This window comes from Homalodisca vitripennis, chromosome 1 (assembly GCF_021130785.1).
Source record: "Homalodisca vitripennis isolate AUS2020 chromosome 1, UT_GWSS_2.1, whole genome shotgun sequence".
In the NCBI taxonomy this organism is placed as follows: domain Eukaryota; kingdom Metazoa; phylum Arthropoda; class Insecta; order Hemiptera; family Cicadellidae; genus Homalodisca; species Homalodisca vitripennis.
The window spans coordinates 102874036-102889439 of NC_060207.1; the positions used below are offsets into that span (position 1 = coordinate 102874036).

At 32.1% G+C, this 15404-nt stretch overlaps 1 protein-coding gene across 1 annotated transcript in view; it reads left to right on the forward strand.

Annotated features, from left to right (window-relative positions):
- LOC124368169 overlaps positions 1-15404 on the forward strand; it is a 147257-nt gene that overhangs the window by 8891 nt on the left and 122962 nt on the right. The window contains 2 exon segments of the mRNA XM_046825447.1: positions 3366-3535; positions 7881-8143. Coding sequence (XP_046681403.1) covers positions 3366-3535; positions 7881-8143 — 433 coding nt within the window.

Here is a 15404-nt window from a genome sequence, read left to right on the forward strand (position 1 = left end):
GAAAACCAACTATACATTCATATGTCATATCATTTGTCATCATCAATGCGGGGCAGCATCACCGCAGCCTGTGCTGATATCTGCAGGTATTACCATCAGGCTTTTCACCTAATAGTTCTTTTACAAAAGGAAAGTGCTGAGAAAATGAATAGACTAAGAGGTACCTTGGTATTATTCGGAGGCCACTATTTTTTTGAGGGTTTTTCATAATAATGACCTAAAAACAGCTTCATTATTGGAAAGAACAGATTTTATTTACTTACTGTTAAAATTACATGTCACTATGATGATTGGTTCTTGTCTTGTGCCTCCCAAAAGAAAATAGTCAGCGAGAAGGAGGTCACGCTGTCCCTATCTACTGTTTGTTGTTAAGTTTAATTAAGAAAGTTTAAATTAGGTCATCATAAATATGATACTAGTAGTACCAAAGTTAACACATACCTAAAACTACACAGATGGAAAATAATGTATTTTTGGATATATTTACAATTCTTTTTAGTTTCTTGGAATTGATATGCACTTTTTTAGACTATTTAACACATACCTAAAACTACACAGATGGAAAATAATGTATTTTTGGATATATGTTCCATTCAATATGGAACATATATCCAATTATTTTATTTTGATGCCTTGAACTAATCTCTTAAATACTGATCATTTGTCATGGAGCAACAATATCATAAATAACAAGACATATTGCACTGATAACAAAGATTTTTATAATTTCCAGGTTATGAAAGTGTGCTTTTGTTTTTCTGTTAATGGTTTGGAATAATTTAAGTAATCTTTTTGTGCCTTGCAAAGCTAATAATAAAAACCCCAGTTACACTTTCAGCTGTAAATAATAATTTCTTTTGAAGAAATATTTGGAAAAGCAATATCATCTTATTATGTCAATTATTATTATGTCAAAAAAATCTTTTATCCGGTAACACATTATCAAAGCAAAACATTAGACCCTCTGGTTGTCCGTTGGACTACAAACAGATAACCTCAGGCCCCCATTGTGTTCACAAAATAAGTAGTTATTGATATTCCACTTATCAACTGTACAATAGGGTTAATTTGCTAAAGATAAGGTTTTAGTCATCCCAAAAATTCAGCAATTTTCTTACTTTTGCTACTGAAATTAAAAATGTTCACACTAGTACTCTGTATTCATTTATGTTTGGTAACTCTTAATTGTTTAATGTCTTTCAAAAGAGATTTCCTTTAGTAGAATGCATTGTTGTAAAAGAAATTGAATTTTGTTTTTCTGTCAAATTGTATTGTCTTTTGTATTGAGGCAAGTCCCTGGTTAAAATGTCTCTTGTGGTGCGAATAGTAGCTGGTGGATTTCATGAGTAGCTGTCCTCTTGAATTATCAAACAGAAGGTGCATTAGTTATTTATGTTAATTTGTACGACACTGATGTTATGACGACTCTTTAATGGTCGGTTTGTGATATACTCTTAATACTTTCAAATATTTAGATATTTAACTTATTGAAACCTTTATAACCCTTCGAGTGCCACGGCATCAACATACCAGATGTGGAAAAAGCATATAAACTGCCGATGATGACTGTGTATACGATCTGTATTTAAGTGATATGTAAAATAGTATGCAGTTGAAATATCCGAGTAATGATATAGTTGAATTTTATATATTACAATGTATTGATTAGTGTTCATTTTATATATTTTTCCTAGTAGGTGTTTTAGACTGGTGATAAACTATACTATTGTTATGGTCTGCACGCTGATGTATTTGTCAGATGCTTATCATGCATTTGGCTAGTAGCATTGTATACTCTGTGCTGTGATTTTGTTTTGATGTAAAAACAAACCATAAAGCTGTAGACAGTTACATTTATTAGGTTAATAATATCAATATTGGTATATGGATGTTTGCATAGAAAAGAGCATTTGTTTATTTTATTATTTCCAGTATTGCTACCAAGTGCATGTGTTTTGATGATCTATTAGTTGACATTAATTAGTATATTGTGTAGTGTTATTTTTTGCTATTTCTTAAGTCTTATTTAAAAGCAAGTGAAGATATATAGTATCTGCAAGTGAATATATACATCTGTCAAGTAGTTACTAACAACAGTCTTTTTCCCAAACCTACAAAAATCAGAATGTTAATTTATTTAACTGGGTAAAATAGCTTTATCAATCAAAAGGTTAAGTTAAAATTCTCCCTTATTTATTTAATTCCAAGCTATAAAAAATAAATGCAAGAACAAATCTGAGAACTTTTTTGTTTTGCTCTACAATGTCTAAATACTGTGATATAACTATATATAAATAGTTACATGCATATACAAAGAGGACTTATTTTGGTTATTTTATTTTTATTTATTTAATATGGTTAGTTCATTTTAACCTTTGCTATTGTATAACACTTCTCAGCTAGTTAAAAACACATACTCAGTTCTTTGGGATTGAGTCATTTCACTGCAGAAATATTTCTTTACCAGCCAGTTTACAAGTTCCTCTTTGGAATGTTACAATCAATGTTTCATTTCCTCAAAAATAATTAAATTGGAAAATAAGTAAATTTTCCTTATATTGCGGTTTTGCAAAATCCTTTACAGATTTGTCTTCTAAAATATAAATTAAGGGAACTGTCAAAACTGTACTGTATGAAAAATTTACTTGAAACTTTAGAATTTATTTTCAAAATTGATCTGCTTTTTGAAAGTTTAAAATTCTGTAAATGTTGTTTGAAGTGGACAAAGTCAATAAAAGGATCAAATACTTTATATTTGAATAAAGAAGGCTGTAATAACCTGTAAATGACAATTTTTTGTTTCCAATCTTTGATGTCTGCCTTGTATTAAAAATACTCTTGAAATAGTTTTCGTGCAAGGTTATCAACGTGTTTCCTCAGTTTAAGTTATCAACACTTATATGTAAGAATGATTGCGTACTTATTCTAATTAAATATCCCACATGTACATGTTTGGTCTACAAAGTTTGTTACCATACTTAAAGAGACTCTTGAGTTTGGCCACATGATTATACCATGTCTGTCTATGCAATTGACCTAAAACTAATATCATGAAAACGTGAGAATTTTTTATTGTAATAACCCATACATTGTCAGTTATCAAGTGAATATAATGACCAAATTTGCTATACCATTGTGAAATTAGTGAATACCAATATACTTTGTATTTTTATTCTTTTAGATTTTATATATAAATCGATACTTTCTAAAGAATTGCTCTGCCAATTTGTAAATGTCTACCATTTTTATATTCGTTAAGCAAAGTCATCGCCTAATGGTGGTGAAATTAGGCACTTAAGTGTAGGATCTAGAAAGTGGCAAATGTTATTTTCCACAAGTAGGTGAGGTGGAATTTAATGTTATAGAGAGGCGCCAAATGTTGGTGTGGAAGACAAGCGCATGTCCCCATGCCCTCGCACACTTCCCTCGGTGCCCTCGGCAGAGCCTCTGGACCCCGTGACCAAACAGCCTCATCATGACTCTGCCCTTGACTTGCGTCACTCACCAGCTATCTCCATACCTCATTCAAACCCAAGTTCGTATATTTAAAATTTACTAAACTTTTATCTAATATTGAATTTGCCCCAAACATTTTTATTTCTTTTTTTTATATCAAACTTTTAGCCTTTGATATGGAACTTCAGCATTGTCAATGATTTACAGAATAATGAACTTATCACTTAAAAAATTAGTAGTATGTTACTATATTTTATGTTTTGTTACATTAAGTAATTAATTAACTTTATTCTTAATCAGATAAGTTCTATTCACATACTAAGAATGTTTTTGAAGATAAGGTTCATTATTAATTTTTAATATGCTAAATGCAGTAGACACACTAACGTGATAGGATACGTAATATTAGTCAAGATCGCTCATAAATCAGTTCTGAAGGTGCTACTGAGTGTAGGGATATACTAAGTATGTCTCATTTTTATTTTATAAAAGTCATGTTGCACAATAGATTGACAAGAATACTCGATATCATAGGAATTTCTAGGCATGGATTAGATTTATTTAACTTATGTTTAGCATAAAAGCAATCAGATATAAAGTATTTTTTTTTACAATTTTTACAAAATTACCTACTAAGTTTGACTATATTAAAAGTTAGTTTGAGAATGTGTTTTTCCAAAAAGGCTATAAACCTTAAATAAAGAAAGTGAATTCATTCCAATTGTAATACTTACAGTTGTTGAATTTTTAAAACCATTTCAATTTAAATTTCTTGAACCCTGTTGTTACTCATTTATTTGTAACAAAAATGCATGGCTTCAAATAAAATATTGTTATGAACTTACTTGAACTACTATGTAAATTTTGTTTATAGATTCTGGTTTGGTATTAAATACACAAGATGTCTACACCAGTAGTCATGGAAATGCCGGCAAAGTCACATACTTTAATGGGGGGTCACTGAAGTCACAGATTATAACTTCGTCACCAAAATTTTCTGTTTTAAATATCAATTTTGATGGCATAATTATAATAACTAATGTTGTGTCTAAGCAAAATCATGAATGCACTGAATCTTCTGATCTGAGAATGATGGATGGGATTTGTTAATTGAATCTGTGAAGACTTGCGGTGTTTTTAATTTCACTGGGACAAAATGAAAACAGTTTTTTTGTCTTAAAGGTTTTATTACTTGAACATTATAGTATTTTTTATGTGAAAAAATTGTAATAGTTTTTTCCATCACGTAAGATTTTTTGTGACACTTAAATGATTATTCTCAATTTTGTATCATCCGCGTACAAAACAGAATTACAAGGTAGGCTAGATGAAAAATCATTGATTGCAACAATAAACAGAAAAGGTCCCAAAACAGAGCCTTGCGGAACTCCCAATTTCACTGTTCTGAAATTGGACTTGTTCTCCCCCTGGACAACCATCTGTTTCCTGTCAGATAAATAAGATGACAATAATTGACAATTCTTTATTTTTTTGTGCCATAACTAAACAACTTTTTTAACAACAACTCATGATTAATACAGTCAAACGCTTTACTTAAATCTATCAATGTTGCAGATGATATAATCTTTCTCTCAAAATTATTTAAAATGTTTTCCACAATTTTTCCTATTGCTTTCACAGTGTTTGATTTTTTAAATCCATATTGTTCTTTGCAGAGCAAATTGTTTTGAGAAAAGAAATCATACAATTGGTCTTTTAAATCAACACTCAAAAATCTTACTCAGTATGGGAACCAAAGAAATGGGACGGTAACTAGCAGGATCTGCCTTGCTGCCCTTCTTATACACTGGCACTACTTTGGAACATTTCAGTGCTTTAGGAAAAATCCCCTCAGATAACATCCAGTTGAATAGAAAAGTCAATGGTTTTACTATGTAGGGTATAATATCCTTGATGATTTTATTAGAAAACCCAAAATAATCTTCGCTTTTAGATAAATATTTTATAATTTCAAATTCAGTTATTACATTTAATTGGAATGTTTTACTAGCATTATTAAATCTAGATAAATAATTACTCAAAAGCTCAATAGCAGTGTCAAAATTATTTTGCTTCAAATGTGTAGTACTAACTATATTTATAAAATAATCATTAAAGTCATCAGGCTTTATTAATTCTTCAACGCTTTCTTTCTTACAATGAATTTCCTTTTTTATTATACTCCAAGCAGCTTTACATTTATTTGGAGCTCTCATAATATATCTGTCAGTGGCTAATCGTTTTTCTTCCTTAATTCTATTTTTATACATCTTTTTTATTTCTATATTCATTTTTTTGTGTTCAGCTTCATTTTCTGTGCCCTTACTTATCTTGAATCTATCATAAAACACTGTTACTATATTTCTAAGTTTATATAGTTCAGGTGTAAACCAGTCAACCTTTGGTCTATTTCTACTTTTGATTTTGACATCTTTAACAGGACAGCATTCTTTAAGTGAACTTGTTAATATTTTTATAAAAAAATCAAAAGCATCGTCAATAGTTTGAAAAAAAGTAAGCTGCCACCAGTCAATCTGATTCAGTCTATGTTTCAAACCTTCAATGGCACCAAAAGACAGATCTCTCACTTTTCTTTTAAGTATATTTTTGTCTGGTACTGTATTTGAAAAATGCAACTCATAAAACTCTGTGTATTACCAGCGTGATCAGATACATTTGGTTCGATAACTTGACATTTTACTTTGTTTTTGCTTAAATTACTAACGACATTGTCAAGACAAGCATCTTCTCTAGTTGTATCAAAATTATGACAATACATATTAAATGATCTTAATATTCGTGTACAAAGAAATAAACATAATAGATTGATTTTTCTTTCAACAAATTTATTATTGACACTAAATGTAATAATTAACAACACAATTTGGTTATAAAACAGTACAAGTAGGATTATTAAAAAACATCAACAAGTTTTTATAATAAACTTAACTTAAATCAGAGAAGTAGCATAGTAATATATCCATTTGCCATCACCCGAATAGTGTCCACTTCATGTTTTCTCGTGCTTTAAAAAAGCTCTGATTTCAAAAATCTAAATTTTGGTTTTCAAACCTGAGTAGTTGTTTTCAATAATTACTTATTTTCTTACACTTATGACAGGTCTTTCTGCCTGTAACTTGCATGAACATCGCCATGATTGTAACTGATTTAATAGCTAGCATAGCTCATCCCTGGCTTGATAAAAACTGAGAATATTTTAATTGCTTAGTAAATGTTAAATGCTTTTATTTACCTATACAGCTTAGAAAGTATTGGGCATCCAGATCTCTTTAGAGTATTCTAACCTTAGTAAGTTAGTTATTCACCTAAAAGGTAGAATATTCTTGGAAACTGGTTAGTAAGATCCAAGGTTTAGGATTAAATCCAAGATTAGGATCTATTCACCTAATCCAATATGTAGCTTGCAATTAGTATTTTCTATATTTATGATCATGCATCACTGTTAGTCTGCTGCGTATATTCACGGACATATTTTAATCGTACCTTGTGATTGAAAATTGCAAATAGATAACCTTGTTAACGAATTATTTGACTTTTGTTAATAATATGTATGTATGTTTGAGTTAGTATTTTATAAAATTGATGTACTTTAATCACCACTGTCACTAGTCTGCTATGCACATTGGTTTAGGAGAGCTGATCAGCAGTACGCAAGTTATTAATCGCCGAAATGTTTTATTGTGTATTTTGTACATGAAAATCATAGATCCATAACCTAATTAAACTAATTGTCTTAGTTTTACAAATTTTGCTTGCAGTTAATATCTTCTATCTTAATGTTTGTGCACCAACAAAAGTCTACAGGATATATCCGCGGCAGTACCCGGAGTACAGATTGCTACAACGTGCAGTTGTCATACTTTGTGTAGAAAAAAGCATACATAGATTACCAAATTATCATGCTTTTGTCTTTTGATATTATGGTAGTGAATATAATGTTCAGAATAATTATTTTATTTTACATTTTATCACACAAGAATGTATAGTAATTCTTGATATGGTCATAATTTGGAGTTCTTTAAATAGGAGATAGTAAGATACTCCGATTCATAGATCACTTTTAATGCTTTTTTCATGTGAAAGCTTTTAGTGGATTACTACTCCTCAACAAAATTCTATACACTGTAATAAGGGTGGATAAAAGCATAATGGGTTGGTTATAAGCATATGCATGCTGACCAAAAATAACTTGGGAGTTTCTTATAGATTATGTGAACATGTATGTCCCAGTGTAGCATATTATCTAAAAGTTTCATATGATCCAAATTTATATCACATTTACAGTAGGTACCCAAATAATTTTTTCTAATTATTTGTAAATAAAATAAAATGGAGCTCTTAAAAACATTCACATTAAGATAGTTCCTTAATTGTTAACAAAACTAATTTTTGTCTTGTGCCAGGTAGTAGCAGTGGCACGGACATTCTAGATTTGTCAATGCCAGACAAGAACGCAGTTACGGAGGTTTGTTATGTGTGTGGGGAGGAGCACACACGTGGATCGCTCACTCAGATTTCTGCCAAGCCCGTGCCCGCTAACAGCCCTACACCATTCTTCCCCAGCCTCATCCTGCATCCACGTCCACCGCGCAGTCGACCCATGGATAGTGCAGGAAGAGTGCAGGCCTGTGCAGCATGCTTTGCGCATCTACTGCACCAATGGCAGGTAAGTCTACCACTTTGTTGTCAATGCAGGTTTATGTTTGTATTGATTTTCTTGTATGTTATTAATGCAACAGAAAGAATATTGTCTGAGTTGAGACCTCACTTAGACATAGTCACAGCTCTGAAAATGGTAAAATAATCAGGCAGAACGTCAGCAAGAGCTATTGCAAGGAAAATTGCAATAAAAAACCAATTTTCAAGAAGTTATTTTTGTAATTATTGCCTTATCTCACCCTCCCTGCAATCTCCAAGCTTATTGAGAAAGTGATCTACAAATACTTGATTACCTATCTTGAACATAGTAGATTGTTGTATGAGAGGCAGTAGTATGGTTTTGTCTTAAGAAATCCACAAAATTGCATCCACAAAATAGACTTTAAGAATGATAAGTTGACAATAGTGGGAGAGTAATTATATGCTTTGTCTAAGGCCATCCAGCCATACATGGTCATTGGTCATACAGCCATCCTCGTAGAAAAACTCCTAGAAATTGGTATTAGAAGCATAGCACTACAATGGCTTATTTCATATTTTACAGACAAACTCCAAATAACAGAAATTACCCACAATCAAAATCAAACTCGTGAAAATTTGTTTGGACCTATCTCAACTTGGTCGTAAAATGATCACCCCTAGGTCCCCCCTAATATTCCTGATTTATATTAACTCTTCAACTGGCCATATAGTAACTTCTGTACTGGTAAACCCATTTTGGGTGATTTGCAAAAACCATTTTCTAAACTGTTATAAAATGTACATGCTTTATGCAAAGGTATGCTATATGTAGTATTGCTTTGACACACACACACACACACACACACACACGCACACACGCACGCACGCACGCACGCACGCACACACACACACACACACACACACACACACACACACACACACACACACTATATATGTCTCTCTTAATTTGTGATTCAATGTTTATTGAAATTAAATAAGGCTATTGCCATTTATACAATTTAATGTAAATAAAAGTCGTTTGACAGGTATTTGGTCTTCCGATCATATGTTAGTTTGCTTATTTAAACGCATATGTGACAGATACGGCCAAATACAAAATAATTGAATCAGAAAAAGTAAGCGCTCTGTGGTGTAATGGTAGCACATTCACCCGGCAAGTGAGAGATCCGGGTTCGACTCCCGGCGGAGCAAGTACTTTTTGTGATTCAACGTTTATTGAAATTATATATATATATATATATATATATATATATATATATATATATATATATATATAAAGGTGTTTTATGCTGCTAGAGATTGCTGAACAGATATAGCACTTGAATAAACTACCTGACGCTCAATTATTTTACCTCATAATCTAGTTCTATAATAGCTACCTAAAAAACTTATTTATAAGAAAGTAATTTCCATAACTCATCATTGAATAAAAACACATTACTCTCCAAAGCTGTAACTCAGATACATACTGTACAAATTTATACTTTAAATGCCTGTACAGTAATTTCACATGGGGTGAATAAAAAATTGTGCTATGTTTACTATATTCTCAGAAGTGTCTTAAAGGGCCATGAATATAACATAAAACGTTTCTAAACTCAAAATTGATAGCACCACTATAATGACAGTAACATATCAGTCAACAAACACTGTATATATATATATATATATATATATATATATATATATATATATATATATATATATATATATATATAGTGTATGGGGGACAAAGGCAGCTATCCATAAATAAATAAATTAAAAATTACAATTATTAAAAAGTACGTAAGAACAAAGTTCTTGAGTCATAAATTAAAAATAATATTAATATCTCCCGTCACAAAGCTAAATCCAAATTACTGAGCCAGTTTAGAGACCCATCCTCTAAACCACTCAGACCAGCCAGACCACCAGAAAACAATCGCAAAGGGCAGTCATTTACAATGTGCTCCATTGTCTGAGAGTTTGCGCCACAATCACACGTCTGGTCGTCAGTAATGCCCCACTTAAATTTCCAGTGATTGCTTCTCCCAACCCCAGTTCGAAAACGATTCAATAAAACCCAATCCTTTCGAGGAATTTCCAAGCCACCCGCTGCTTTCGTAGGATCGGATATCAAGAACTTGTTCCGTCCATCGAATGATTCCCAGGATGACGCCCAGTTAGCATTAGGCGTAAAGTTCTCCTCTATCAACTGGGATGCTGTTCGTAGTGATGGCTTGCGTGATTTGAGCCGGCTATCTTGCTGAGGAAGGTCGCGCGTAACAGGCAATTCGGGATTGGACACGATCTTATTGAACTCTCTCAGAAGAGCCTCTTTACGTCTAATCAGGTGGTGCTATATTGCTCAGCACTGGGAGCCAAGGTGTTGGTGTTGCCATGAGAGTTCCTGTAATTGTCACTCATCCCCCCAGAAATGAATGGGGATGAGTCTATGTGAGTAACACGCTATGAATTGAGCTCCGTTAATTAGTGTTTGTTTGCCGGGAAATACTGAAGTACTGTGATCAATTTTAGGTAAATTTGTAGTGTTAGAACTTAAGGTTATTGTGATCTACATAAAAATAGTTATTTTGAATTTATATCCTGGTTTTTTTGCAATTTTTAACTTTGTCGGACCTTGTTCATCATCGGTCTGCAATGCCAGGTGGTTCCAAGATCGTGACGCGTGGAGCGCTCAAGTCCGATAACGACGCTTCAGCAGACGACACTGTACCGCAACCGGCTACTCTACAGTCAGTCGACGATAAACTAAACGCAATTATGAAGCTGTTACAGAGTAATACTAATGACATCAGAGAAATGAAGACTGAACAGAGAGAACTCGGTACGTCAATTGAGTTATGTCATAGTAACATAAGTGAGTTAAAGGACTTAATTAAAACTCAAGATACGAAAATTTACGAGTGTAACAATGAAGTTCAGCGGTTATCCAACGAGAATGTCCATTTGCGAAGCAAGGTTAATTCTTTAGCAACGGAAATAAGAGTTTTTGAACAATATTCTCACAGGAATAACTTTGTAATCTATGGAGTTCCGGAAGAAAAAAACGAAAATATCCACAATGTTATGAGAAGATTGTCTACTGCTATTCAGTTTCCTGACTGGTCAACCAACATCGTGGATGCTGTGCACAGAATGGAGAAGGAGAACAACGACGGTCCAAGACCCATTGTAGTAAAATTCGTCAGCAGACTTGACAGGGATGAATTCCTGAGGAAGAGGAAGGTAAGACGTCAACTCAAGGCCACTGACTTAGGCTTCAGCAGCGAGAACTCCGTATATATTAATGAGTCGCTAACTTCATCTACTAGAGATCTTCTCAAGCTCACTAAGATCAAGGTTAAGGAGAAAAATTACAACCAGGTGTGGACCTCCAACTGTTCGATTTTTGTTCGCAAGGAGAAGGGAAAAGGCGAATTTATCAAAATACTTTCAGTGAATGATCTGGGCAAGATGTAAAACTGTAAGTAATTGTATTAAATATTTGCCTGAATGTTACGCTCAGTTATTTTTCACGCATTTGCGTTTCTTATCTATCCCTCCATTGTTTAATTATGCTGTTACTTTGTTGAAAGCCATTATTGTTGTTAGATATATTAAGGAATTACATTTAAACTCTTACTATTTAACTTATTTGTTATTTATTCAGAGTCTGTTTATTTGTTATTTATTCAGAGTCTATTTATTTGTTATTTATTCAGAGTCTATTTGCTATTTAATCATAGTCTGTTTACCTGTTTTAGAATATGCATGTACGTATACGAGTATGTGTGTGTGTATGTATGTGTATATGTATGTATGAATGTGTATGTATGTATGTATGGGTATGTATGTGTGTATATTTATAGCTATTTATGCAAACTATTACTTTGTTAGTCATTCTGAGTTTATTTATCTATTACAATAGAGCATTCATATATTTATCTATTTATAATTTGTTGAAACACTTGTTATTATTAACTTATGTTATGCTACATAATTATGTTTGAATTATTAGTGCTCCAATGATATGCATTGAGTAATTCAAACGACTTGAATATTTATTATCAAAACGTAAGAGGCCTCAGATCGAAAATTAATTTATTTTTAAATAATATTATGGCCAGTAACCAAGATATCATAGCTTTAACAGAAACTAATTTACAATCTGATGTTCATACCAGTGAATTGTTCCCAGATACATATAATATGTTTAGAAAGGACAGAGATTTGGGTGCAACTGGGTTATCTAGTGGAGGAGGTGTTTTATTAGCTGTAAATTCCAATATTGTGTGCAACAGAATTCATAACCTGGAGTGTAACATACCGAACTATGAAAATATATGGTTAAAACTGTCTAGCAAAACAGGTAAATCGTTATATCTATGTGTTGTTTATATTCGGCCTAGAGCTTCTTTAACAACGTATCAAGCTTTTTATGAAAGTTTACAAATTAATAATTTCATTAATAATAGTTCTTATGTTTTAATCGTAGGAGATTTCAATTTGCAAATATTTGGAATGAATTATAATTTACAACAAGGAGATATCTTATGCAAAGAATTAAATGTGTTTTTAAATACTCAGAGCTTAAGTTTGAAGAATGGAGTTTTAAATTTTCAAAATAAAACTTTAGATTTGATCATTTCAAATATAAGTAATACCGAAGTGACACGATGTTTAGATCCGCTTGTAGCTGAAGATCCTTATCATCCAGCGATAGAGGTGAAGTCTGTTATCGCTACTCAACAATTGTGCAAGTCAAGGTCTCCTGACCAAACAGGTTATTGTTATCACAAGACAGACTTCCTTCAGTTATATCGTAGTTTGGCAGAAATTGATTGGTCTCAACTTTATAGTATACATGATGTTAACGATGCGTTAGAATATTTTTATGATAAAGTGTACGGGATTATTAATGAAACTTGCCCTCGTAAAAAGTCTAAATTGTCGAAGTTCCCTTTCTGGTTTACTAAAAATATTATTTCAAATTTAAAACTAAAAGACAAATTTCACAAAAAATTTAAAAAATTTCATGATCAAGAGTACTATATTAGATTAAAAAATTTAAGGTCAATAATTAAGGAAGACATACAAGTTGCTTTTGATAACTTTATTCATGAAGCGGAAAATAATATTGTTGGAGATAGTAAACAGTTTTGGAAATTTATAAAGAGTAAAAAGTCAGCCAATAAAACTTTATTTGTGATGGAAAATAATGGTATTCAATTAAATAATGGTAGTTTGATTGTTGATGGTTTTAAAGACTATTTTAGCTCGGTATATAATGATTACCAAGTGGAACCAACTGTGGAGATGGCAATGAAAGAAACCCCCATGACGGGTGGCGATTGTCTGATTCTGGACCAGGTCACCGACCAGGATGTTAAATTGGCTATTAAAAAGTTGAAATCTAAAACTACTTCAGGACCTGATTTGTTACCTCAGTACATATTCAAAGGCTGTGAAGATATTTTAATCAAACCGTTAAAATTTTTATACAATTTAAGTTTAAAATCAAGCACATTTCCTGAAAAATGGAAGTTGACTAAAGTAACGCCTATTTTTAAAAGCGGGAAGGAATACCAAATACAAAATCATAAACCTGTAGCCGTTTTGTCAACACCTGCTAAAATATTTGAAAGCATTATTTACAAATATTTATTTAACTTTTTTAGTAAATACGTATCTCCTAATCAACATGGTTTCTTGCCTGGACGCTCAGTTAACACAAACCTATTAAATTTTACGGATTACGTCTCCTTGGGGTTGGACTCGTTGACCCAGACTGATGCAATATATCTTGATCTGTCCAAGGCATTCGACACAGTGGACCACTTGATTTTATTGAAAAAAACTGCACCATTATTGGATTGTCAAGTAACTTAATACATTTTTCTCATTCTTATTTAATAAACCGAAAACAGTTTGTATGTTATAAGGGTTATTTGTCATCTAATTTCTTGGTGCAATATGGGGTACCTCAAGGGTCAAATTTATGATTAACGATTTTGTGTGACCACGTTTAAAACAGTAAAGTCTTTGTTATTTGCTGACGATTTAAAACTTTTTTATTACATTTCTTCAATAAGGGACGCTGAAATACTATAAGCTGATCTGGATAATGTGTATAAATGGGCTAGCCAAAATAAAATGAATTTTAATATCGCAAAGTGCCATGTAATGTCTTTTACCAAATCAAATAGTTCCATAATACACAACTACAATTTAAATGGACAGTCACTTACAAGAGTCAATTTAGTTAAAGACTTGGGCGTTACAATTGATAACGAATTATCGTTCATTACTCATATAGAAACTTGCGTGAATGCTGCGAGTAGAATGATGGGCTTTATTATGAGACAAGGTGCGAATTTTAGAAACATCGGGTCTTTTATGGTGTTGTACACATCCTTGGTCAGATCGAGACTTGAAAGCGCCGCCATTGTATGGAATCCTACACATTTAATTTATAATGATATGCTTGAAAGAGTGCAAAAGAAGTTTTTGAGATATTTATATTTCAAGTGTTTTAATGTTTACACGTATTTAGTTCCATACAATGAGCTGTTGGAGATGTTTGGGTTGACGAGCCTGAGGAGGCGGGTCTTGGAGCAAGTACATTTGTGGGCCCTGGTCCGGGGTCGGGTGGATGACGCGTACTGTTTGGGGACCCTCAGCTATTGTGTACCGAACTTTAACAGCAGAAACAAGTTTTTGTTTAATTTACCTCACTCACGCACAGTGATGCGATCGTCTTTTCCTCTGTTGCGGATGATGAGGGGTTATAACGCAATGCTTTTGGGTGGATCCGACATTGATGTTCACTTTGACAGTTTAAATATCTTTAATGAGAAATGCATTTCATTAATTTTGTATACCAGTCCTTCATAGTATATTTTTCCTTTTACAATTTCTTAAATTCAAGCTATATTTATTAAATGTTGATTTATTATTAATTTATTAATTAAAATTCCATTAATTTATTAAACTAATTTCCTGAGATTGTCATTACCATATACTGTATTTGTTATTTATCTGAAGGTGTATTATTTATTGTTTATTTATTTATAATAGTGCCTATGTAACGTTTAGAATAATATGTATTTATAGTTATTTTGCTTATAAATATTCCAGTGATACAATGGATATGGGACTTGGACTCAAACCACTTATTTAACATTTTGATTTGTTTGTACTGCTATAATGTAATTGGGTGTATTTCCTATTTTATAGCATGAAAATAAAATAAAATAAAAATAAAATAAAAAAAATAATAAAATAATTATTGTCCTCATGGCCCT